The sequence below is a fragment of the Oryzias latipes genome, chromosome 22 (assembly GCF_002234675.1).
Source record: "Oryzias latipes chromosome 22, ASM223467v1".
Lineage (NCBI taxonomy): Eukaryota > Metazoa > Chordata > Actinopteri > Beloniformes > Adrianichthyidae > Oryzias > Oryzias latipes.
In genome coordinates, this window is record NC_019880.2 from 25,613,558 (window position 1) to 25,639,700 (window position 26,143).

Consider the following 26,143-nt stretch of genomic DNA (forward strand, 5'->3'; position numbering starts at 1 on the left):
GCCTCCTCTTCAGAAGCCTGACAATGACAGTCATCAAAGGCAGCTGTGTTTGAGCAGGACCCGGCCTGGGGGGGGCTTGGGTGATGGTCCCTGGCTTCACATCTCTGGGGTTGGGATAAAGGAGGACCTGACCTGAAGCATAAGGTGATGAAGAATAAGTTATCTTCTACCGGTTCTCCATAGAGGTGGGGTGGTGGTGGGGCGGTCGACCTCTGATGGGAAGATTGCAGGTTCGGTTCCCAACTTTCCCCCCCATATGTCAAAGTGCCCTTTGACAGCACTTTGCTGCTGTTTGCATTGAGCAGATGATGGTGGCTGTAAGACATTCAACCCACCGTGCCTCTGATGGAAGGTTGGCGCCAGTGTTCGGCAGTGTGTCTGAATGGGACTGTGACTATAAAGCTTTGGGCCGTCGAGGAAGGTAGAAGAGCACTATCTGTGTATACGCCATCAGGAGAGCCTCCTAACACGCTGCATTAGTGTGTGGTTCACCAGCTGCACAGGGGCACAGAGGAACGAGCTCTATAGAGACAAAAACGACCCAGAGAGTTGTATTCCAATGTATCTCCCTACACTGGAAGAGTTACAGTTACAACTGCATCAAAAAGCCCCAAAAACATCATTTAGAAGTGCTGCTGTCAGGTTGACACTACAAACAAATCAAATCACAGACTAACAGACTTAAAAACAAACCTCTTATTTTAGCTTAGTTTTAATTTACTTAAATTTTTGTATTTTTTTTTTTTATCGTATAAAGACTGCACTGGCAGATTGACACTTGAAGTGTTTTGTTGTACATGTAACGTGTTCCAGTGAGAATAAAGGTCTTCTCCTATCCTATGGGGCCATGGCCACAGATTGATCATGAGCTCAGTTAGGATGTCCCAACAACTGGATGATGTATTTGTTGCGTCTCCTCATCTATTCTTGGAAGGAGGTGGTAACAATGAACCAAGAACTGAGGAGGAAATCGTCACTTTCCGGGCTCTCTTTGTGGGTTTAGCTGAACCCAGCCAGCTTTCAGGGCTGTTCTGTAGAGTCTGCCTTTATGAGCCCTCAGTCCTTTAAGAGGTTTGTGGGCGATGCATAAGAAAATCTGAAGTCCTGACAATAACTCCCCCACCTCACCTGAAAGATGTAGTTTCCAGGCTTGACGTCTGTGATGTCAATCCACTGGCAGTCGATGTCGTGACGATACAAATCCCAGCAGCCCACAGTGATGCCCTGTTCTCCAAAGTTGGCACACTCATACCGTTTGGAGACGCCTGGACCAACGAGACCGTCATGAAAATAAGGCACCCCCCACCCCCCCGCCTCACTGAACTGAAGCGTCACTCACCCTCCTGACAGTCAGTGTCCTCCAGGCAGAAACTTGCCTTGTGGCCCTCGGCCACTTTGGTGCCGTTTGCGTTGAGCAGGTCGTAGTGCGTGAAGATGTCCATGCTGTGGTAGTGTCTGCAGAAACAGAAACTGCACATGATTCTTCTCCACCAGCAAGGTCAAATAAGTGAACTGCAGCTCTGATGTTTCTTTGGCGTGAGCCATTTGGTCAGAAACAGGTTGGAAACCTGTTTGGGTTACGGTCATTTTGAGGACGTATTCTGTAAGGCAGCAGGCTCCAGCGTACCCGTGACAGGCGTGCCACACCCACGAGTGCCGGCCAGCCTTTGGCTTGAAGTCTGCCCGGCCGATGTTACGGATCTCTGAGGAGAAGCGCAGCAGGCGCCGGTGTCCATACGGCCAGTTGGCCTTGGCAGCAGATTTGGACAGGCAGTCCTCCTCAGCGGCGCAGTAGAGCATGTGTAGAGGACGGTCCTCAATGTAGACCGTCTGCTGGACCAGGGGTGCGTTCAGGACCAGGTCAGAGGCCGCTGCACAGAGGAGAAGAGAGTTCTTGCTGGCATTCGAACGTGGTTTAAGCCCCACTCCGATCATATTTTAATCTATTTTATAACCATTTTTAGTGATCTTCCAATTATGATTAGCCATTTTAAGTCAAATAAAAAAAAAACTGTGTAGTTTTCTAGGACATAGATTCTGCAGAGCAGCAGTAGTTCATCAGAATTATGGGCGGGACCATTGAGGCATAGCAACTTTGCCCCACCTTTCCCTCCATGTTGCGAAGAGCTCAGAGCAGGTAGCTTGTGGCTCCGCCCAGAATGTTTTCTATATCACAAATAAGGTCTGTTTCAAATGGCCTTTTTCACTTGCGCCTGATTCAAAAGGATTTGAATAAAGATAAACTTAGAAATGCAAATTTGAACTTATTTTTCTTTGTATATGTCCGTCATCCTCAAACAAAATGCCGGAAGACTATGTTAAAAACATCAAACACACCGCTTTCTTCATCATGGGTCTTTAAGCTGCAAAGGAATGAATGACTCATTTGTCAGACTGCTCTGCTCCAAGTGTGGTTTTTATCTTATTATGATTCCAGAAATTTTGAAAAGCTCGTTAGAGCGGAGAAATTCCTCTGTTTGACTTATTGTTTTCACAGAATATTCTGATCATAACTGTCTATAGCTTAACCCTTGTGCTATCTTAGATGACCCCACCCTTACATTGACGTGTTCTCCCTACCCTGACAAAGGTGGAAAGATTTCATGTAATCCATGGACACCAGTGAAGATCACAAATCATTGAAGAAAAAAGGTTCAGAGCACTGTCTAGTGGGTCTAGATGACCCAACTCCCAACGTTAAAGTGCCTAGGATAGAACAAGGGTTACACAAAAACCTACACTGATGGAAAATTGACTTTCTTATCTTGTATCGGCGCCTGTGTTTGGCGGCGGCCACCAGTGTGTGAATGTGTGTGTGACTGGGTGAATGGGTCTGTGACTGTAAAGCGCTTTGTCCTTGTAGGAAGAAAGGCGCTATATAAGTATACGCCATTTACCATTTAGAACGTTTGTAAAATATTCTATATCAAACACCTCTGTTTACTTGAAAACAAACTGTTTCATGTTGGTGGTTTTGTTGAAAACTTGCTGGTTTTTTTTTGGACGTATGTTTTATGCCTGAACCCTGGAGGAGCTGGAAGTGTCTGGAACATCATATTGGAGCTACAGCGGCACCATGACCCCCTTTAGGATTTAAAAAAAGAATTCAACAGTAATGTGATAAAGTAAAGGCAGGCATCCTCTGTCTGTGTTCCTGCTGTGGACCGGTGCACTGTCAGCTGTGCCTGACCCACGTCAGGTGTACTGTGTGTGGGAGGATTTATGAGACGGGCTGGTCCGACATTGCGGAGACAGCCTGTGCATCCTCTGGTTTCCATGGTGATGACTCACTCTCAGAGCAGATGACTCCGGCTGCAAACTTTGCCGCAGATTTCTGGCAGCTGACAGTTTTGTGGTGCTGGCAGTGGCTCAGAGACATCTCCTCCCCTGTGCACCTCACCCCGCTCAGCACCATCTGGGTCACATTGCTGCTGTCCCAGTACCAGGTTTCCTTGGAGAGGCGGGACAGAACCAGAAGAGAGAAGCAAACGTGGGTCAGGCGCTATCTCAGTTGCAGTTCACACAAATCTAACTCTCAGATCCTGCATCATCAGCCCCCAGGCACTGCAGGATAAACAGTCAAAACACTCACTGGCCAATCTATTAGGCACACCTATCCGAGTGCTTGTTAATATATTTTTCTTATCAGCCACTCCCATGGCACCAACTGAATGCATTTAAGGATGTAGACTTGGAGAAGACGACCTGCTGCAGTTCAAACCGAGCATCAGAATGAGGAAGAAAGGTGATTGAAGTGACTTTGAGCGTGGCATAGTGGTTGGTGGCAGACCACAACCATCTCTAGGGATTACAGAGAATGGTCCAAAATAGAGAAAATATCCAGTGAGCAGCAGTTCTGTGGGCAGAAATGCTTTGTTGATGTCAGAGGTCAGAGGAGAATGACCAGACAACAGGAACTGAAAGAAGGTCTGCAGAAGAGCATCTCTGAAAGCATAATACATCCAACCTTAAGGCAGACGGACTACAGCAGCAGAAGACCACACTGGGGCCACTCCTGTCAGCTGAGAACAGGAAACTGAGGCTCCAGTTCACACAGACTCACCAAAACTGGACAGTAGAAGATGGAAAAACTTTGTCTGGTCTGATGAGTCTCCATTTCTGCTGCTACATTCGGATGGTCGGGTCAGAATTTGGAGTCAACAACATGAAAGCATGGATCCATCCTGCCTTGTATCAATGGTTCAGGCTGGTGGTGGTTTAATGCCGTTGGGGACATTTTCTGGACACACTTCAGTACCAACCGAGCATAGTTACAACACCAAAGCCTACCTGGGTATTGTTGCTGACCATGTCCACCCCTTTATGACCACAGTGTCCATCTTCTGATGGTACACTTCTTCTTTCTTGAACATGACGATGAGTTCTCTGGACTCAAACGACCTCCAGTCACCAGATATAGACTCATTAGATCACCTTTGGGATTTTGCAGAACGGGAAATTGGCATCATGGATGTACAGCCGACAAACCTGCAGCAACTGTGATGCTGTCATGTCAACCTGGACCAAACTCTCTGAGGAATGTTTCCAGAACCTCGTTGAATCTCTGCCACCAAGGATTAGGGCAGATCTGGAGGCAAAAGTGGGTTCAACCTGGTAATAGCAAGGTGGACCTAATAAAGTGGCCGGTGAGTGTATTATGGTCTGTTCAAACACTGTAGGACAGCTGTTTTCTGCCACTGTAGAGGAATCACACTTCAGCATTCTTTACTCCAGAAGCACAAACCACAGATGTTTTCTGTTACATTCCAGCCGCCTGCAGGCCGTGACACACCGCTGCTCTTTTACTCGGATGGAAACCTGACATGAACTGAAACACAGGAGCTCAGAAAAACAAGGACTCCGTTTCCACTTCGTGCCAGAGCTCCAGGCTCTCACTGTGCACAGTGCACGTGCTCAACACATGAACTATGCACACTTCAGTGATGTAACAGTTTCATCCCAGGCTCCTACTCACATTGATGGCGTGCATGGAGTAGCCCAGCCCCAGCTGTCTGCACACCACCATGGCCTCCTTGGTGGTCCAACCTGAGCTGCATACTGTGCCCCACTTGGACCCCACCTGAACTTCCACTCGGCCCTCATAACTGCTCCGGCCACCCACAATCCGGATCTGTAGAGAGGTCCTGCTGGGAGTCAGTGTCCCGTCTGCATGGTCTGAGCTACATGTTAGGCTGCAGTCCTGAGGACTGCTAAAGCAGCACTTTGGTTAAGAGGTTTTAGGGGCTCTAAGATTGTTAGAAGGAGAGGTGGTCTGCTCAAATGGAAAAGCGTGAACAGGAAATGTTTCCTGCATGTGGAAATGATCATTTTCTGTCATGAAGGGACTCGTGTTCAGTTGCTTTCACCCTCACAGCTTTGAGAGATTTACAGAGAAATCTTCAAAGTATGGCAGGGCGGTCTGTCTGAACAAGGAAGCAGAACTTGGAGCTGCTGCCATCAGAAAAAGACAAGAAGTCCAGAGTCTAGGCAACATCCAGAGACCAGCTGTGATGGGGCGGAGCCAGCAGCACGTTACAATTAAATAAAAGAGAGAAACATCAGCGCGTTCTGTTGCGCGGGTGGTTGCTCGGTCGGGTCAGTGACCTACTTGCAAGCCCTGGTTAGCGTAACCCAGGCCCAGCTGTCTGCAGGCCACCGTGGCCTCCTTGGTGGTCCAGGTCTCACCACAGATCAGACCCCACCTCTGAGTCCCGTTAGAGTCCGGGATCAGTAGTTCCACTCGGCCCTCATAGTGGGTCCGCCCTCCGGTTATTCGGATCTGTGTGAGAGCAGTAGGTTAGGCGGCAGAGCAGAGGGAAACTCCAGCTGAGCTGAGGCTGGAGTTTCACAGGAAAAAGCCACCATGAAGGAGGGGGTCAGACTCCTCATGGGTCAGGCCCAGGAGGACAGACAGAGGGACAGAGTCTGAAGCCTGATCCATGAGTCCATGCAAGCAAAAAGCCACAGAAGCAAAGTCATAAAAATAGGAGGAATAGGATTCTAAAAAGAAGCTTCTCCGTTGAAAATCATCTCTCCATCTTCCTGTCTTCAGATCTGACACGAAGAAGGGTTTTCACCCGTAAACGAATGCAGAAGAAGCACAAACACAAACAGAGGCGTGGCAGATCTGACCGAGTTCTCCAAGCCCATGTAGGGCACGTTGCAGCGAACAGCAGCGTCCTCCGTGTGCTGGCAGTCCTCGGCCGTGATGTTCTTGTAGGGGCACATCCAGATGGAGCGCTCATGACCCACGCATTTCACCTCGTTCATGTGGATGGGACCGATTCCTGAACAGAGGTGCAGCTCAGCTTCACGTCTTTACAGAACAAATGTTTGAAAGAATCCTCTGACTAGATCAGGTCAAGATGGAACAGGTTTGTACCGACCTCTTTTGAGGCTACTAATATTTAACTGCCTCTTCACACACTTCAGGCTAAAGCAAACTTTGTTACTTCTAGTTCTGCAGTCTAGCTACGTTAGTGCCGGCATGAAACGGCAGTAGCTAACCTACATTATCCTTAAAAATACTTCCTGATTCACAACAATGAATTCCATTTTCCTACATATGTTTTTAGGTGGCCTTAAGAGCCTTAAGGAAGCTGTAAGAAACACCTGAACACCGATTAGGATGGCGGCACTCCTCTCTATGACCCTCAATCTAAACCAGCAGCACCCCTATGGGCCAACCCCCCCGTATTGGCACATGCCACTAAGGCTGGAAGTTCTCCATCCAACAGGTCACATCCAAATTAGTCAAGTGGGTCAATTCTTAGAGCATTGACGAGCACACCACCATCACATTTTTTCAACTTTTAAGTGTATTATAATGTTTATTTATTTATTTATTTTTTACTTGTCCTGTCCAACAGCTGGGCAGGCAGATGAGAGCTGACAGCCTCTTGTGTTGGACATATTTTACTTTAGTGTATTATAATGTTAATTCCTTACAAAAACAACCCCAGAGCCTCAGAGATCAAGTCGTCTTACTTCTGGGTAGGTAAGTTAACTGCAAAAATGATTTAAAAAATGTTTTTCTTTAGCAAATGTACTTTCACTGAAAATGGAAATAAACAGGTTGCCAAAAGGTGAAGAAATCAGCGCCAAGAAGTACGACAGACAAACCCTGTCTACAGAACCACAAGCTTTTTTGTGATTTGTTGAAACAGTGATTTGGACAAAGAAAGAAATGGAACAAGCATATCTGATCTGGTGTCACAGCTCACCCTGTCCAATGCGGGCCCCCGTCAGAGCCTCCTTGGCGGTGCCAAAGCCCAGTTCCCTGCAGACCACGCTGGCCGACTGCAGGTTCCAACGGTCGTCACACACGGTACCCCAGTCACGGTCTTTCAGCACTTCCACTCGGCCTTCCCCCACCTTGGATCCTCCCTTCAGCCTAACGTTGGTCTAAAAACATTCAGACCGTCAGGAACAATGACTTGAAACACTCATCTGTTGAAAAACATCTGCTGGAAGTCTGTTATTTTACCGAAACTTTAACTTTCTTTTTTATGCTGCTGTTTTGCAGAAACAGCGGCCCCGGCATGCAGCTGACCACAGCCGGCATGCCCCCTAAGCAGAAGGATGTGCTGTTGGGTTTGGAATACTCCAGGGGGCAGGCGGCCAGGTGGACCTCTGTGCCAGTACAAGACACAGAGTGGACGAGGATTTGGTTCTTCTGACGCTCCAAGTACAGCCTGGGGGTAGACGGATGGAATGATCAATGGATGAAGGGATGGATAAACTGATGTAGACCTGAATGGATAAATGCTTTGATGAATTGATCAAGAAATGGAGTGATGATTGGAAGACAGATGTTTGTGGTTTGTTTGTGTGGATGAAGGAATTAAAGGGTAGAAGAATGATGGATATATTGATAGAATAGATAAACAGATGGATGAATAAATGAATGAATGTATGTAGCAAATGAAGGATTGGTGGAGGAATAGTTTGACAAATGATAGACATAAAGTATTCCCCCTATATTCACGCAGGTTAGGGACCAGAGACACCCTTGAATATGAAGACAAAGCCAACCGTCACTGTCACTTCGTTAGTTAAGTGCGAGAGGTCAACATCTTCCAGAAGAGGCCTGTTTTATCCATCATTCATTCATCCGGATAATTATTTTCTGCGATTATCTTCCTCAACATTTCAGAATTTTTTCCAGCCACTTCTGAGTCAGCTGATGCCATTTCACCGTGCAGGGGCACAAACTTTGGTTGGTAGCGATTCAGGAACTGCTGGAAATAGCTGTGAAATATTCCTTAGCAGGCAGCAAGGAAGCCGACGGGCCGATGCTCTTCATCTCCGCTCCCCTCTTCCCCTGCAGCATCTCCTTCGGACGCAAAAGTCTCATACAAGCGTCTTGAGCTGTGTTTTTGTGATGAACCGGACGGGTCACATGTCAGAAAAATCTGCGGATACGTGAAACTGTGAATTTTGAAACACGAATAACCGGGGGAACACTGTTTGGATAAGCGGATGAATGATAGATGAATGGATGGATGGATACATAAATGGAAAGGTGTAGATTTGGAAATGGATCATTGTTGTAGGGATAGATTGATTGCTGTAGGGGTGGAGGAACAATGGATATGTATATGTGTAATGTCTGTATTTTTATATTTATGGATGGATTGGTGGAAGAATAAATGGATGGGAGATGAATGGGTTGTTGAAGGGATATATTGAATAATGTACACATAAACGGATAAGTCAATGGATGGATGACTGGATGTATGAATAGATTGATGGATGTATGTATGGATGATCCAACAGATGATTAAATGGATGAATATAGTTCTTATTGGAATAATAAGGAATAGATTAATTGATGTAAACATTGTTGTTCATAGGGGTGGATGGATGGTCAAATGAAAGGTTTGAGAAATGAATGAATGAAGGGGATAGATGGATTTAAGTAGGACCTGTTGGATTCATGATGGAATAAATTAGTAGGTGTAGGTATGGATGGATGGATGGATGAAAGGGTGAATGGATAAATGGAGTGATGAGTGATGATGGACGGATCAACTGATGGATGGAAGGATGAGTGTGGTGTGAAGTACTGAACAAATGTAACAGTCATTGATCAAAGAGCCAACTCTCTCTGAAAGTCACACATTATTTCACCTACATGTGGTGTGAATATTAATAACAAGGTATTGGTACACTGTTTAAAAAATAAGACTATAGACTATTTCTAGTAATAGACCTACATTTCCTTTTCTGACCCTCCACTTCTTACACAATTTTACATTCTCCAAGCATTTGAAAAGCTTCTCCCTGACAAACTGAAATATCCGAAGGGTCTAAACAAAAAAACTCTTTATCTGCATTTCAGAGCCATCAGCTACCAATAAAGAAAACTGCTGAGAACCTTTCAGGAGCAAACAACCTAAAAAAACGACGTCCAGGAAGTATTTAGAGAAGCAGATAAGGCATAAAGGTGAAGACTCAGATCAGGTCAGATAACAGAGAGACTTCCATACTTCCAAAAAGAGTGAGAGGTGAACGAAGGAGATGACGTGTGATGATGGAGGGGCTCAATGTGTTCCATCAATTCACAAAAATGTTGGCAGAATAAAGATCCGAGCAGCAGGTTCACCTTGGAATGGCCTAGATAAAGGTTTTGGCTTAAGTCTGGACCAAGTCTTTTTTTTCTTGTCTAAGCCAACATTTATCCCTGGAGGATGTGTCTGGTTAAAATCATTCCTCATATTGTCTTATGATATCTTTGAGAAACATTTGATTGACACCCACATAATGAAAACAAAGCAAAGAATTGCGTGGTGATGATTAGGGGAACCGTTCGCTGGACTGGTTTTTCCAGACAGGAAGCGACATGTGATAGCAGTCATTCTACACATGTGCGGGGCAGATGTATGTGTACGTGGCTCCAAAATCTTAAACTGATGGCTATGTTTGTGTGAATGTGGCACTCATCCATGCAGCTTCAAAAGCCCTCCCAGATTACCTTTGTCCAGGACGACTCTGCACAGAATTAGCTTTAGCTTTAGATCTCTGCCTGCAAGGTAAATACAGGTTAGTCTTCAGAGTTGGGGAGAGAGCACAGCAGAAAGCGGTTGAAATGTGGTGACAAAGGTCATGTAAAGACCATTCGAGCTGGCACCATTTAATGCAGCGGAGATCTGGAGGGCACTTGTCCTCTCAGCCTATGATTGGCTGGACACACCTGGTCCAAAGAGAAGCAGCAGGAAGGACAGGTGTACTGTACCTGCGGGACAGTGGCCCTCATGGGGCGAAGTGGACCCTCCCCACTTTACAAAGGCATCATGTTCATCTCAGCATTTGTTGTTTATGTTAAATTTTGCTGTTATTTTAAAAAGGGAAGATGTAATTAGACGTTTGTTCGTCTATTAGCGGTTTCTGTAATCGTTCACATTTTTGCCTCAAAAATGTGCAGAGGGGGGTAAATGAGAGGCACTTAGGGATCGAAGAATGAGCTACAGCACAGTTCAATAATCATGCTGAACACCATGCTGATTGTAGGCTGTGCCAGCTCAACATCCTGGTGGGGGTGGTAGGGGTCTTCTGTACAAGTGGAAAGCAAACCCAATTGGTCCATGCTTGACTCTCAGTACACAAGGTTGGATTGAAGCATTGAGCATCGACTGTATGAGTGAACTGGACTGGGTGACCCCTCCCCCCTGGCATTTCAAACAGGAAGTACAAACTGGTACTAAGAAGCCAAAATCCCATAGATTTCTATAGAGAAATAAACAGCTATTATTGTTAGGAGTGATTAGAAACAGAATAGTTAGAAACTCCCTTTTACACTAACTTTTACTTTTTTTTACACTGATGGTTTAAACTTGATTCACTATGTATTATCATCTCAAAATTATATTACAGAGCACAACCAAGACTATTGTCTTGTAACATTCCTTCAGCATCCTCCCCGTTCATCTTTGTGTGTTCTGCTGTATGCGCTCTGGCAAATGTCTGTGGTAGCCTCAGAGAGATCTGACACTTTAGGTTCTCTGACCTTCGAACATCTAGCCTGCAACAGTCTGTGGGTGTGTTTTTCACACCATGACCCATCGGATGAGGTTCTGAATATGCAAATGCAAGGTATATATACCAAGCCTATTTCTGAGTTCCTTTGTTCGGACTCTGATGCAACAACTCTGTTCATCTGTCTGTAACCCTGCCTTCAAATTTGTGCTCTTTGTACGGAGTACATCTACAAAAGCTAAGTTACTGTCTCTGAGTCATTATTCATTTAATTTCTGTGTGCAAGAAACTGACGGGGTACGAACTAATATTTAACACAGTCCTTTCTAGAGAATCCAGTTTCTTCACAGCTCTGATGCCTTTTAAAAAAAAATGTCATTATTAATCTTCTTCTTCTTCTTCTTTTCAAGATAAATTTTCTGTATTGCAAGTTATTAAGTTTTTAAATCAACCAATCAGATGCTTCAATAAAGGACGTGGTCTCACATGGAATGTTCAAAACATTTGATTGACAGATTCAGACTGACTCAGACCAATCACTGCCTACCATCTGTTGTCTGGTCTCAACATGGTGACGTTCGTTTCGTGAAAAAATGACGATTGGTTGTGAGCCATTTTCCATGGGTGATGTCACACTCACTCCATCCATTTCTCTCACATACAGTCAATGGTCAATGTTCACTGAATGGGCGAATACAGACCACAATGCATTGCACAATTTTTCATTTGAAAAAATGTATGTATATTTATCTTTTATAAATCATCCAAGTTTGCATCATAAGTGGATTCATAATTAAGTATTCGTAAAAGGTTCATATTAATGAGAATTTAAATTCAGCAGGCGGGGTGACATCATATTTGATGTTTAATAAAAGTAGCGAGCATGTCACGATTAGCTCCATGTAAGTCGTTGTTTTCCTCGTCTGAGCTGGCATCTGAATCAAAACTGTACGTCTGGATAGCTCCGAAGTTGCTTGCCATTTTGTTGCATTGCTAATGTTAGGTTGGGGGAGTGAAGGGCTGTAAGCTAGCAGGAAAGTGCATAATTACGGTACAGAGTTTAATGTCCCGCCCACAACTCAGAAGAGAATTTCTGATGAACTACTGCCGCTCTGCAAAAATTATGTCCCAGGAAACAACATTGGGTTTTTATTTGGCTATTTTTGATTGAATAATCATAAGCAAACGAGCACTGGTAAGACTTTAACAATAGATCAAAATACGATCGAAGTGGGGCTATAACCCTATCCTAGGCACTTTAACATTGGGAGTCGGCTCATCTAGACCCACCAGACAGAGCTCTGAACCTTTTTTCTTCAATGATTTGTGATCTTCACTGGTGTCCATGGATTACATGAAATCTTTCCACCTTTATCCACCTTTGTCATGGTAGGGAGAACACGTCAATGTAAGGGGGGGGTCATAGGATAGCACAAGGGTTAATGTAAAGAAGGACATGGGAGTCAAGCATTGTCCAATGTAATGATCATTAATGATCAAAGGAAAATGTAAATAGTCCTTCAGGCTGCGTTTCAGTCAGTGTCATGAAGGTAAAAAAGCTAAAAGAACAGAGGAAAACCTAAAGGGAGGGGTTCATCCAGCCACAGCAGGAACTTCAGCCTCAGGAAACCCACTGTGACAACAGCAGCAGTGGGTTGTCCCATTACCCGGGTACCTTCCGTGGGCTGAGGTGAACCTCTTTGGACCAGAGACCGTCTCCGCTGCTGGCCCCTTCATCAGTCTGCAACAGTGAGATCCGTCACATAGACAGGAGCAAACATCGCAGCACAGTTCTGAAATTCCCCCCGTTTCACAGAACCATCCAGACCCATCCAGGTCATTCCTGGAGCCTCACACATGCCTGAGAGGACCCCCCCCCCCCCCCCCCCCCCCCCAGTGCTGCTGAAACCCTCTGCAGCAGAAAAAACTGCAGCTGACTTGTTAAAGAACGGGAGAAAAATGCTTTGCTCGAGCAAACGCTCCAGACAGAAGAAAAGGGCCACGGAGCAGGCATGGAGCCGCAGCCGTGTACGCCTCACTCGTGCACGCCTCGCTTGTTCCCATCCCGTTAGTGAATGCTGTTGTGTAAATCTAACTGTTGGCAGGAACATTTCCATCATAACCCATGAAACATTCCTTTTCCAGACTGAACAAAGGCTAACATCCGCACAAGCCCACAGTTGTTTATTATCTTCTTGGAAGTTCTATCAGCGTCAGTTAAAGCACAAAGGCAGAAGAGTAAAAATGGAAAGGTATTAAAAATGAGTAATTATTTACAGCTGCTGATATTTACAGCTGCTGATAATCAGCTGAAGCTAACATAGGCAATGCTTCCCCACAAGTCATGCGTCCATCTGTGTTGAAGTTACTTTTGAGAGGGCAGCACCGTGGAATGAAATACTTCATCCTCAAAACTTCTGAACATGTAGATACAATTTTAACACTAAGCTTTAAAGATCCACTATGATGGAAATTGTGTTTTTGGTGTTTGTAACATGTTCTTGCAACTTTCTCACATGCTAGAGGACAAAAATAAAGAACATTAAGCTTAAAACAGCATTTCTGAATATTTTTTTATTTAAATCGTGAATCAGAAGCAGACGCAAGAAATGTAGTTGGAAAAAGATCGTATTTGTGATGCAGAAACTATGCTCTGCTCCATTCTGATGCATCAAACTTACAGACAAAAAGATCCGTGCCCGTCTTTGTTTTCCTCGTCTGAGCGCACATCTTGCTCTTAACTGTACTGCTGGATCGCTCCGATATTGCTCTTCTTTTTGTTGCATGGCTAATGTTAAATTGGGGTTGTGAGGGGCTGTAAGCTAGTTGGAGAATGTGTAAACAGGTAATGGGAAAGGGGGAGTGGTATTGCTCAATGCCAACACTCCTGCCCACAGCTCAGAGGTGAATTTCTAATAAACTTGTGCTGTACTATTGGCTCATGGCGGAGTACACCCTGAACAGGTCATCAATCACACTCAGAGTCATACCTAAGGACCACTTCAATGCATTATTTAACCTGTGAAGCATGTTTTTGGACTGTGGGAGGAAAATGGAGTGCCTGGAAAAACCCACACATCCATGAGGAGAACATGTAGACTCCACACAGAAAGAACCCAGCAGAGATTTGAACCAGCGCCTTCCCCCCTGTGAGGTGGGAGCACTAACAGTGGCATACTAATTAGCACAGTGGTTAACCATTGGTATAGGTGTTTCAATTACATAAGACTGGATGATGTCCCCCACTAAATGCTGTCAGCTCCTGGAGCATGTCTTTATAATGCTTGCTTTACTGAGCTTTCACTGCTCCTCCTCACCACCCGGTTCTGGTTTTCAAGTCGTCTCGGTTCTGAAACTTGGTTTGGTTGAATGTTTGTTACAACCCTTACCATATTTATTGGACCTGGATTTGGACATTGATTCTGCCCTCCGGTTCAGACCTAAGTTCCACCTCTTTATACCACCAGCTTCTCGTTTGGACGTCAACCTCATGCTCGTTGGATTCACCTCTGTCCAGTGTCCCCTCAATAGACTGCTGTTCCAACTGGTGTGGCCATTCCCAGCTGTTCTAAGAAGTTCACCTGAGTCCTCAAGCTCTTTGTTTTCCACTTAGCTTGTGTTGTTTGAGGTCAAGCACCTGGCAAGGTTTCCAATTAACCAAACCCATAAAGAATCAATGAAAAACCACCATCACCCTCGCTAGCATCATCATTCTTCTGTCTCAGAAGGATGTTTTCATAAACCAAATGTCCTTCGGGATAACTTAATCGGCTTTCACCTCGTGTTTTTTTCAATGATTTTATGTCTGAAGATCAAACTTGGGTCAGAAACTCACTTGTAAAAGTTTTTGTTGACCTTCCGCTCATGTGGGAACCCAAGCATGCCGCAGATGACTCTGGTGTTTTGGACGGTCCAGCCCAGGTCGCAGACATGAGCCCAGCCATTCCTGTGCTTCACCTCCACCACGCCCTCAGTAATGGGCATCTTCTTGCGGGCTGTGGCAACCACTGGCCAGAGTCGTACCTCCTCCACTTTAAACTCATCCACCTGTGCCTGCAGGACGGGTTGGCAAACAGTAGCATTTGGATTTGATGAACTTCTCTGCACATTTATCAAACATTTCCCAGGAGTTATTATCTGCTTGTATACAGAAAAGAGATGCCCAGATTTCAGATCTGATCTTACTGACTTGCTTTATCCATGTTTAATGTTCTTCATTGAACTATAATTAGCATCTAGAGCAGGGGTGTCCAACTCATTTTCACTGAGGGCCACATCAGCATAGTGTCTGTCCTCAAAGGGCCAGATATAACTTATACATGTAACTAAATGTAATGAAAATAAATGTAACTACTCCTTAATGTTAAATAACTCATTATTTATTTACAATAACCTTTTAAAGTGACAATTACAGTTGCATAGAAAACATATGCATCGTGTTCCTCTAACACAGGGGTCGGGAACCTATGGCTCGCGAGCCATATATGGCTCTTTTGATGGTCACATGTGGCTCGCAGACAAATCTTTTTTATTATACTTTTTTTTTCATTAGACCAGTCCTTCTCGGGCGCGATGCGATGTCAGAGGCGCGGAGTAGTATAGGTGTATGTAGAGAAAAATCAGCGCCAGCATTATCAGTTTACTATTATCTATTATTTCACAGAGTTTGTACCACCTGGAAACCTGTGAATTGACGTGCCTAAAACTGCGCGCTCCCGTCTCTGAGAAAGAGCGCGTAGATGCGGGGACGGGATGTGTGAGGAAGAAAGCAGAGGGTGGGGCTGAGGTGTTGTGTGGACAGGCAGCAGGTGAATCGCGCAGGGAATGTAAATACGTAAAACCCGCTGCCCGTCACTCACTGCAGCGAGTGAGTGTGTGTCTGGCTCCCCGTCTGCATGTGATCAGTCTGTCTCACATCTAAAGAACATTCAGACCTACGATCACGTTTAAAGTCTCAACGCCTGCATGAAGCAGAAACTCCACGTAAACCAGGCTAGACCATCAGCAAAACTACCACGAGAAATACTCATCATTTATTAGCAACAACATAACAATGTTATTAAAAATAATCCACAGACTTATTGTACTTTAAAAATGTTGAAATTAAATCAAATGCACACATTCACTGGTATATTTAGTTTTAAACATATTGTCGCGGACTGAGTTGGATGGCTGTTGGGCCGCGTTAAAAGTTCTGGAGTTCATGAACGCATCATGCAGAGATCTGATTGGCCCTCAGTTCTGTCGCTCAGCCTGTTGTTAGGTAGTTTGGACCAATGGGGTTCAGCTATGGGCCGAATAAGGGAAATGGGAGGGCTGGAGCGGGAGCAGGGGAATAAAGTTGGGAGAAGTGCTCTCGTCTCAGCGGGAGAGATTCAGGAGTTGCTGAATTAATTGTATAGCGTTTGTTGTGGTCTGCAGTCACCAGAATAAAGAACCTTAAAAGAGGTTACGTCTCCGTGCCTCAGTGTGGAAAAGGGACACTACATTTTTGTATGGCTCTTTCGAAATTACATTTAAAAATATGTGACATTTATGGCTCTCTCGGCAAAAAAGGTTCCCGACCCCTGCTCTAACATAAATCCTTTTAAATTTGATTCTGTCAGGTTAGGTTATATGAACAGTGTTTAAGTCCTCATCTATAGTTGCCCAATCCGATATTTCAAGTCAGATCCCCCCTAGATATGAATAAATACACACCAATTTTAATTTTTTATTTTAAGAAATTAAAAACTTTTATGCTCTTGAGGGCCACATAAAATGACATGGGGGCCACATTTGACATGGCGGGCCTTGAGTTTGACACATGTGATCTAGAGCTTCAATCAAAGCAGGATAGAAGCTGTGGAGATAAAAAAGGTAAGAAAACACACAACAGCGCACCCGCGCAAACAGATGAACTTCTGTAATACTGGTCCGAGGAGCAACATCTACAACAGCAAAAGCCTTAAGTCACAACTGCCCTTACGGGTGGACACGGGCTGTCTGCGGGTGGAAAATCACCAAATCTGTAGTGGCCATGCAGGTGGCTCGCACAAAATGTCGAGGTCAAGGACCGCTCGATGAATCCATAGAGAAAAAATGCTCATTTATTCATTTTTTATACAGCCATGCTGCGGGTGACAAACAGACAACATGAAGAGGTCGAAACCCAGGCGTGTCGTACGGATTTTCTGTTTTTTGACCCCCCAAATCCTCTGCACTGCGCAAGGAGCCTGTTAGCTTTGTTAGTGTGATGAGTGAGAGTTTCTTGGGTGCAGCCTGACTATTAGAAATTAGGCAATCATAGCATATTTTGTATTGGCATCCTACGAGCTCTTAGAAATGACTTGCACACCCCTTGCGTACAGCACACGTGCTCTATTCGTAAGGAGCCAGTGCTAGCACCATAATAATGACTGCAGTGTGGTGTAAGGGTATGAAAGCGGAGAGGTCTCACTGGAATTGTGTGTAACTCATACAATACATTATGTATCTGGTAACTGCGTGTGTTGCAATAGTGTAAAATAGTTTTACAGTTTATGCAAGCGTATGTTAAAATTATAGCAGCTTTAAACTAACTACGAGTTCATAACGTCTTCCACTCATACAAATCTTTACAAAGTATGCACCATTTGCCTGATACACACACACACAAAACCGCATGTACGCACTGATCAAAGTTACAAGTGCACAAGGACTTATGAGACTCCTTCAACGCCTCCAGAATTGTGTGTCGATGATGTGTTTAAATGCTACTAGAATGCTGGGCCATCAAAGTTTTCCTATCAGCCGCTTTGATTGTGACTAATATCTAGTAAAAACGTGACATTTTTCTACTTTTTTAAACAGATATGATTCGATACTTTTTTCAAAAGTCTTCCAGAACTCATCACTCCGTTGCGGCAGCGCTGCCTCTCACAGTGCTGAACAGAGCTCTTCAACAAGCTCTGGTCCCCAATCATTGACTGCATAAGAGGCGCCGTCAGGGAAGGCGTCGCCAAGTGAGCACCCGTACGGGTCAAACCCCCCTCCCGGGAGCATATGACAAAGGCTTCATATTTAACGGTTCCAGTAACCCTTAGTGCACAAACTCCCCATCACAACATTGTCTACATTGGTTTTACATTTTTTTAAGAGAACCTAGCTCTGGCCTTAAGGCAGTGCGTCTCAATACATTTTTGCCAGGCCCCCCCTAGGAAAAAGAAAATGTTTTGCGCCCCCCACCCCCACCCCACACACACTCGCGCAGTCATACTATACCTGAAATTGTATTTTTTAACATTAACAAAAGAAAGAAGCAAAAAAAATCTACTTTCAACAAATATTAACTTTATTTAGCCACAGAAACCCTGTTCTAGTCTAAAACAGAAAAGAAGCTTAAAGTGCCTGAAATAAAAAATCTGTCAGTCCTTATTTAAACTAGAAACATTTTGACCAACTGAACCATTTGATCCTGAGAAAAATAATTCAATCAATACATAATATTAAATCTAAATTGATCTGAAACAGTAACAGCACCAATATATTTAACGTTTTCAGTCTGAAGAAATAGGTTAAAAACATTGTGCTGTTTTTTTTCTACATGATGGATTACTTATTTATGATGTCATAAAGTGCAGCTGTTTTCCTGCATTACCTGCTGTCTTTATGTCAAATACTGACACCAACTAAACCACAGGCAGATCCAACGAATACATTTATGGAAAATAAAGACACGTCATCAAAATGTCTACAATAGTTAATACAGAATGACATTATTAGCATGATCTGAGGAATCTAGAGGCACGTGGTGATCCTGGCGTTGAGCAATCTAGCCAGCGCTCAGCGTGTGCACGTTCCACCCGGCAGCCTGAGCCCACTACCCCTCCCCTCTCTTTCTCACACACGCATGTGGCAGGAGACAGGAGCAGCTCCAGGGACAGCAGTTCACAGTTTCAGGCTGTTATAAACTCTGTCATATAACAGATAATGGGAAACCAATAGCGGTGCAGATTGTTTTCCAAGCACTGAGCCGCTGTCCCCCCCCCCCCCCCCCCCCCCGTTAAATGTGCGCACCTGTGCCTAAAACCACTTCTACTGCGCGCCCCCCCTGGCATCGCATTGCGCCCCCCACTATTTGAGAAGCACTGCCTTAAGGTAACCTGCAGAAATCTGTTCCATGTACTTTAGTGACTTACATCGATAATATTGGAATCCACAAAGCCGGGGATCCTCTCATCTTTGCAGATGATGCCAGCATCTTCATCGTGAGTGCAGTCGCTGTTGCCCCACCCGCGGGACTTGCAGGAGTCAATGCTCTTTTCGCCTCCATTACAAAGAACATTGTCCAGCCAGATTTTACCTGCAGATAAGCAGACATTAATGTGTGCGTGTACGTGTGTGTGTATCATCCATCCATCTATTTTCCAAATGGGTCAAGGAAAGCTAGAGCTGTAGTGAGGACTTTTACAGCCTTAAAATATCTATAATCCCAATGAGATATATAGGCTAGAGGTGCTACACTAGCTTGTTGCATCCGCTAAGTAAACGCCATATTGGACATGTCGAGATACCTGTGTACTGCTGTGCTATTATTGTACAAACAGGGCTGGAAAGACAAAAATATGACTTTTCACAAGTAAATGATTACCATCAACTCATAAAGGGGAACTCCTTGAAAACATTTGAGGAAGATCTGAGTGAGTTTACTCTCAGAATAGTGAGTGTTTAGGCGGATCTTGTAGTCTATTCAAAGTAATTGGTAGCTTTAGACTTTACACTAGTATTTGTGTGTGTGTTCAACCTCAGATCAGACCAGATGACGTGCTGGTAAACTGATTACGACGCAGATTAAAAGACACTAACCAGGATTTCCTCAGTAGTGGCAAGCAAAGGGGGAATTCCCATTCGGCGGGCAGACTGGGACATGTGGCGTTTGGAAAACTGCCTGCCGGTGTCACGTTGGTGCCTGAGTCCTGCTGGGTGGAATCCACCCGCGCATTTGTGGGGACCGGCCCATAAACAACGGGCGCTAGCAGTTTGCAGCGATGTCAGATCCAAGCCCGACCCATTTTTAAACACTTTCAGAGGAGTCTAACCTTTTGTGTAAGTCTTAGTATGTCTGTAAATTTGAATATAATCACAACCATCCATCAGGAATGCATTGCGTTTCCTACATAATGACAGAAAAGTTTGAAATATTGTTCATCAGTTGCACTTTGTAGACAAATATCAAAAGTGCAGCCTGGGTCTCACTTTTGTGATGATTGGAGCAACTTTACTTTTAAAATTGGACCAAAATTCATCATTATATGGTCACTTTAATGTATTTGCTAATCAATGTCTAATTGTTTACTGACACGTCCAATATGGAGTCGCTCTTTAAGTATCTGAACAATGATAACAGGATAGTGTAGTGTCTCTAGCTATATCACTCCTTGTATAATCCTACTTTGTGGATTTCATCTACTAAAGGTTATTTTTAGAACATAACCTCAAAACTGATGGGGAAACACTGTAATCTGTTTCTCACTTCTAGGGCAGTTCAAACTAATCAGTTTGAGTTCATTTTATACATTTTCTTCTGTGTGTAGCAGTTTGGGATGAATTCTGTTGTTAATTGGATTTTTTAAATAAATTGAACTTAATTGTCTTCCAGCTGCAGTTGTGTTTAAATATTAGAGTAAAAACACCATCTCTGATATTTGTTTGGGCTTTTTTGGAGTGAATTGGCTCCAAAAACTGGAGTACAGCTTTTCCCTCTGATGCTCTGACGTAGTTTATGAGTCTGTTTATTTTAGAGACAAACCTTACAAGAGTATTTTCAAAGGTCCAGAGCAATCTTAATTTTTTTCTTCACAGCTCAATGTGACAAAGCTCAAATCATGGCTAAAGACAGACGATTCCTCTATGAGTGACTCATGGTGAGCTCAGAATGATGCTGCATGAGTCTCCTGCTGTGAGAAACTTTCAAAGAACAGATCCATTTTGATGTCGGTTCCCAGCTGGTAGAAGGTGGAACTGCGTGAATTCCACCTTAAACAGGGCACAGACTGTTTCCGGTGGCATCCCTTACCCTGGCCTTTTCCGTACTTGGCGCTGTGGGTCCATCCTGTGGCAGAGACGAAGCCCAGCTGGCGGCAGAGCACGTTGGCGTTTGCCAAAGAGAAGTCATCGTCACAGATGGTTCCCCACTCTCCTCTGTAGAAGAGCTCAACGCGCCCCTCGTTGTGTTTACGCGGGTAACCAGCCAGTCTGACCTTGACCCTGGCCTGAGAGGATGGTGTGGAGGTGTCTCTGGCTGGGCTTGATGTTGTCGTCTGAGCCAAACAACAAGGAAACCACAACCCAAAGAGCAAGCTGAATGCCAGCTGCTTCCTGCGCTCTGATGTCTCCATGGTTTTCCTGCAGAGGCAAAAAAGACAAAACGGACAAAAGCGCTTAACGTTGAAATCCCTTTGTCTGTCACACACCTGGGTGGGAACATTTGTTCTTTGCATGTGACCCCTTCCCTGGGTGAAAAATGGGTTGCAGTCTGGAAAAATTGGAGGTTTATGCCCCCCCCAGCCCAACACTTAATGGTGGGAATCAAGCAGGGGGACACAGTCGTAGGTAAGACCAGTGGACTAAAACCCAGCATCCATACCAGCATTTCACTGGGATCTGTGTGGGTTTGTCTGTAGGTTCCTTGGCAGCCCCATTTGTAAAAGTCATAGTCAGTCCTGCCTCAGTCCAGCTTTATACAAATTTATGGAGTGATCACTAGGGAGCATATTCTGCAGTGGCTTCTCTATTTGGTGCTTCCTAATCTACGATTTCAATCAAGTGAAGTTGGGGTAGATACAATTAAGAGACACAGGCGGGGGATAAACATTCTTGACAATCCTTATTTTTTTACAATATTCTTGCTGTAGTACAATTATTTTGTTACAAACTGACCAAGATGCCTCTATTTAAGTACGTTAGAAACGTTTAAATGACAGATTTCATGTAGTCTGCTTTCAAGTGGTAGGGATGTGGACTTCCAACACTCCTGATTGGCAAGAGTGATGGCCACCAAACGTTGACCCGGACCACTAACTATGCACTTCCATCACATGGCTCTAATATGGGACCGGTTTTATTGTTTGGAGCCAGAATTTAGACGTCACACTTGCTCAGTCCAGCTCTCATACACAGTCAATAATATGCATTTGCATCTTGATTGCTTTACTATACCAAGCTTGGACACATCGAGGTGATCCTAAAATGTAACTAAAAAATACATGGCACCATAATAATCAACGAATACTATATTTAGTGTCTATTGGACTTTAGTGGGTTTAAGCTGGACTTGAAGCAGAGCCCAGCTAAGTCCAATTAGCCATCCATATGTCTAATAAGTCCCATATTATTGTACCTCATAGGGTGCCCGTGTTACTAAATTCACGTGGAGTATACTTGTATGACGCTTTGAAAACTTCTTAGAAGATTTAGAGTCACATTTCCATTCACCCATTTACACACAGATTTACACATTGATCCACTGCCGAACACCGGTGCCAACCTATAACCACTAGGAGCAAGGTGGGGTTCAGTGACTTGCCCAAAGACACTTCGACATATGGGCAGGAATCAAACTTGTGATATTCCAATCAGGGCTCAACCGCTCTACCACTGTTCTAACTCTGTACCATGCATCCCCCATGAGATCTTGATTTCTGTTCATCAGATGACTTTAAAGATTGATCTAGAATCAGAATGTTTGCTAATGTCCTGTTACTTGGGGCACTAAACAGGGTTTATTTCTAAGTAGTACTTCGATGGTGTGGAACAGGTGTGAATGGGAATCAAGTCTGCTGGGCAAAGATGTCTGTGGCTCCTTATCCTCTGTTGGGCTCAGTCCTACTAGTTTTGCTTTCTTGGCTTTCACTACAGTCCAGTGAGGACTGTAGTAAATAGTCAATCACATATCTAAACCAATGTATGCGTGCTGTTCCAGGGAAGGACAAAAGTACTGTCATGTCTTTGCATGTGCAAATTGTCTTCAAAAATGTAAATAAGTGGTGTTCAAGCAGATGTCCAACACATCAAAAAACCATCCTTGAGTCAGCTTGATTCTTTTCTAGGTCAGGAATGGGTCTTGTCCCAATTTGGGTGATGAAATGGGATCTACACGGATAGCCGCAGTTACAATAGCCGCGGTTATATGCACAAAATGTCTTGATCGGCTCAATGGTCGGATTAAAATCCAACCGTGTACATGGGATCAGAAAAACTTTTTCCGATTAGAACAAACGTTCACATGGTCTCACTTTCAGTCAGAATAAATCATTTGGGCATGCGCAGTAGTGTTGAAAATACCGGAAGAGGAAATGAGTCCCACTGTAAACAAAGTGGGCTGCCATATACATTTATGCAGCAGCTCTGTAATATTTGAGACGATCTTCTAAACGTACTTTTATAAATGTTGTGAATATTATGAAGCGCCTGTTCGCTCATCATTTTATCTATAACGCAGCTGGAAGGAGCCAGGGTTAGGAGAGAACTAACACGCGCTAACAACTTTAGCCTTGGATGGACATAAATCCATGATGGAAACCCTGCAATCTGCATCCTGGCTGCACGTAAATATGTGGAATAAAATCAGCCTTTATTTAGTCGGGACACGACTGGAAACACAAATCCACGTGATTGTTTGAACAGTTTCTAAGGACTGAGCGACATTTCTGCGTTGAAAAGCTCACACACCGCCCCAAAGCCGCTGTGTGAGCTGGAAGTCCAAGCTCTGCTCGGACACACAGTTCTCCTGAGTCCGGCAGCCGCTAACCCAGAGCGGCGGGACGGATCGCAGTCCGAACTCTACCCACACGTAACAAAACGCACACATAACAAAGCATCCTCCCCTTCCCTCAAACACTAAGTTATAAGTCCGGCTGCTCTGCTCAGAGACACTGTTCACTCAGTCCACCGGCACCCGAGCCCGGACTGCGCAGGGTCCAGACGTCACGGGGCACGAAGCCGCACCCCCCTCATGAGGGGTGTAACTGAAGGGAGAGGCGAAGAGCCCGCTGGGCGAGGGCGGCGCTTCGCGCCGGGCGTCCGCGGAGCAGCTGGTCGGCCCTGTTTGAGCTCCAAAGTCTTCTCTGGAGAAGCACCGACCATGCATGACGTTAAACCGGAGCAGTAGTGACACACGATCGGAATGAACCGTTTACATGAACAACGATCGGATCAACAATCGGCATAACCCACCGATCTCGATTGGGAAAGAAATTTTGATCCTTTTTTTGAAAAAAATGTACACGTTTCTGTGCCCATTTTTCCAGACAGTCAATGTCTGTTTTTTTATTTTTCTTTGAATCTCCGTCTCTCTCTCCACCATCCGTTACGTTAGCCTTCCTCTCCTCTGTTATGCCCCCTGGAAGGCCTCATTGGTTCCACAACCATCATCAAGACTGTGGGATCTTCCCCTAATGTTCTGAGCCCAATCCTGAGCCAAGCTGTGTTCCAGAGTCTAACCGCCAAAGAACGTTTACAGCCAGATACATTCATAATTCAATTCCCTGACATCTCATATGTTTAGAACTACTTTTTCTTTAAAAAAGGTGATTATTCTGTTTTTATCTGTATTTACATCCCTTTAGGTCCTCAGATTTGAACTGTTCACTTTTTAATGTTGGTTTATTTCTCTGAACAGTGTCTACGAGTGTTTATAAGTACAAACTGTTGCAAAGACGCTCGGTTTGAATGAATGAGCAGTTGTGATGTCACAACGGCCCAGCAGCGCATTGCACAAGCTCCCAAAAGAAAAAAAAAGCATTGCACAAGCTCCCTCATCTGCCCCGTCCAGCCTGCACATGCTCAGGGGCAGGAGAAGAGAAGGTGGCACATTGCTGCATTTTAAGTGCGTCCACGGCTGAATTTTGTTGTTGCCTGCACGTATTTATAATTAAACTCAAAGTTAAAGTCCCAAATGTGTTCTCCGCATGTGTTCTCTCTCTGACAGAGTTTGGCTTGCTGTCATGCATTAAAAAAAATAAAAGGATAAAGATAAAAACAAGTACGCAAATAAGAAAAATATCATAAAGTTCAAAAGGCCCGAGCAGGCTGGCTCCTTATCCAGCAGCGAAAATGACTCATATTTCATGAAAAAAAATGTTCTTTAGTGTACCAAAGGTGATATTTTATCATATATAGATATATATTTATTACGAAAGACTTACAAATATAAGATATAGGCCTTTTAATTGATCTACCTATAAGGAACGTGGATCATGTACATCATCATTGAAGATAAATACGTCACCATTGACTGTGAGAGTGGTTACCATAGAAACAATTACTCCGACCACATCCGAATCGCAAAAAAATGGCAACTGAAATGTCTTGATGTTGTTGGAGCTGGAAGTAAATCCTTTATTTTTAGTAATTGATCCTAACTGTAGCCATGGTGACAGAAACCATGACAGCATATTTCACAGATGGGCTGGTGTGTTTGGGCTGATGAGCAGATCATTTCAGTTATTCTGCTACTTTGGTATAAGTTTATCTTTGACTTGTTGCTCAATAAAACCCAACTTTTAAAGTCCTGTACTTTAAAAAAAGAAACAAATTCTTTTTTGTCTTGCTGATGAGTGGTTCCACGTAAAGCACTGTCCAATGATGACAACAGGAAACGTGCATGAAGGCAGGAGACCTCTGACTGACCTGCTGGTTTCAGAAACAGATCAGAGGCAACTATCCAGACAGAGCTGAACCCCAAATTCAGACTTCTCCCTCTGTCAGCCTGGACATGATGGACCAGGATCTCAGTAAGCCCCCCTCTCACACACACACACACACACACACACGTGCGGTGGGAAGCATGGGCTCACATTCCTTCCTGCTCACATGCTCTCTCGCAGAAATCACTTCCAGAGGTCTGCACTTTCAAGCAGTCGCAGGAATCTGGGGTGACTGCTCCTCTGCCTTAAAGAAACACTACGGAATTGCCGCCTCAGACATTTTAGCAGACAAACTAAACACCTGTTGGCACTGTGACTTTAGAAACGGGTGCAGATGTGGATCCAGGGTTCTGGTCCTCATGTCCTGTGAAACTGCTTTTCCCTCATTGTATCCGCTAAAGGATCAGCAGAGCTGGTTCTGTCCGGACTGGGAGCCTGATGGCTGTGCGGAGCAGATGTTTCAGCCTCCAACAAAGGAGTCAATGCAGAGGTCATAGTGT

At 44.4% G+C, this 26,143-nt stretch overlaps 1 protein-coding gene across 4 annotated transcripts in view; it reads right to left on the reverse strand.

The window, feature by feature from the left end:
* Window positions 1-26,143, reverse strand: part of loxl3 (lysyl oxidase like 3) — a 29,490-nt gene that overhangs the window by 2,590 nt on the left and 757 nt on the right. Inside the window, exons 2-14 of one of the 4 annotated variants that reach the window (XM_011490791.3) lie at window positions 21,014-21,342; window positions 19,137-19,300; window positions 14,813-15,030; window positions 12,653-12,718; window positions 9,977-10,027; window positions 7,487-7,694; window positions 7,224-7,404; window positions 6,133-6,287; window positions 4,976-5,131; window positions 3,292-3,451; window positions 1,628-1,871; window positions 1,340-1,455; window positions 1,129-1,265 (exon numbers count right to left, since the gene is read on the reverse strand). In XM_011490791.3, the coding sequence (XP_011489093.1) occupies window positions 1,129-1,265; window positions 1,340-1,455; window positions 1,628-1,871; window positions 3,292-3,451; window positions 4,976-5,131; window positions 6,133-6,287; window positions 7,224-7,404; window positions 7,487-7,694; window positions 9,977-10,027; window positions 12,653-12,718; window positions 14,813-15,030; window positions 19,137-19,300; window positions 21,014-21,335 (2,178 nt within the window). In that variant the 5' untranslated portion in view covers window positions 21,336-21,342. Of the gene's footprint in view, window positions 1-1,128; window positions 1,266-1,339; window positions 1,456-1,627; window positions 1,872-3,291; window positions 3,452-4,975; window positions 5,132-5,608; window positions 5,780-6,132; window positions 6,288-7,223; window positions 7,405-7,486; window positions 7,695-9,976; window positions 10,028-12,652; window positions 12,719-14,812; window positions 15,031-19,136; window positions 19,301-21,013; window positions 21,343-26,143 lie in introns of all 4 variants that reach the window. The other 3 variants (XM_011490790.3, XM_011490792.3, XM_011490793.3) reach the window with 3 other exon arrangements.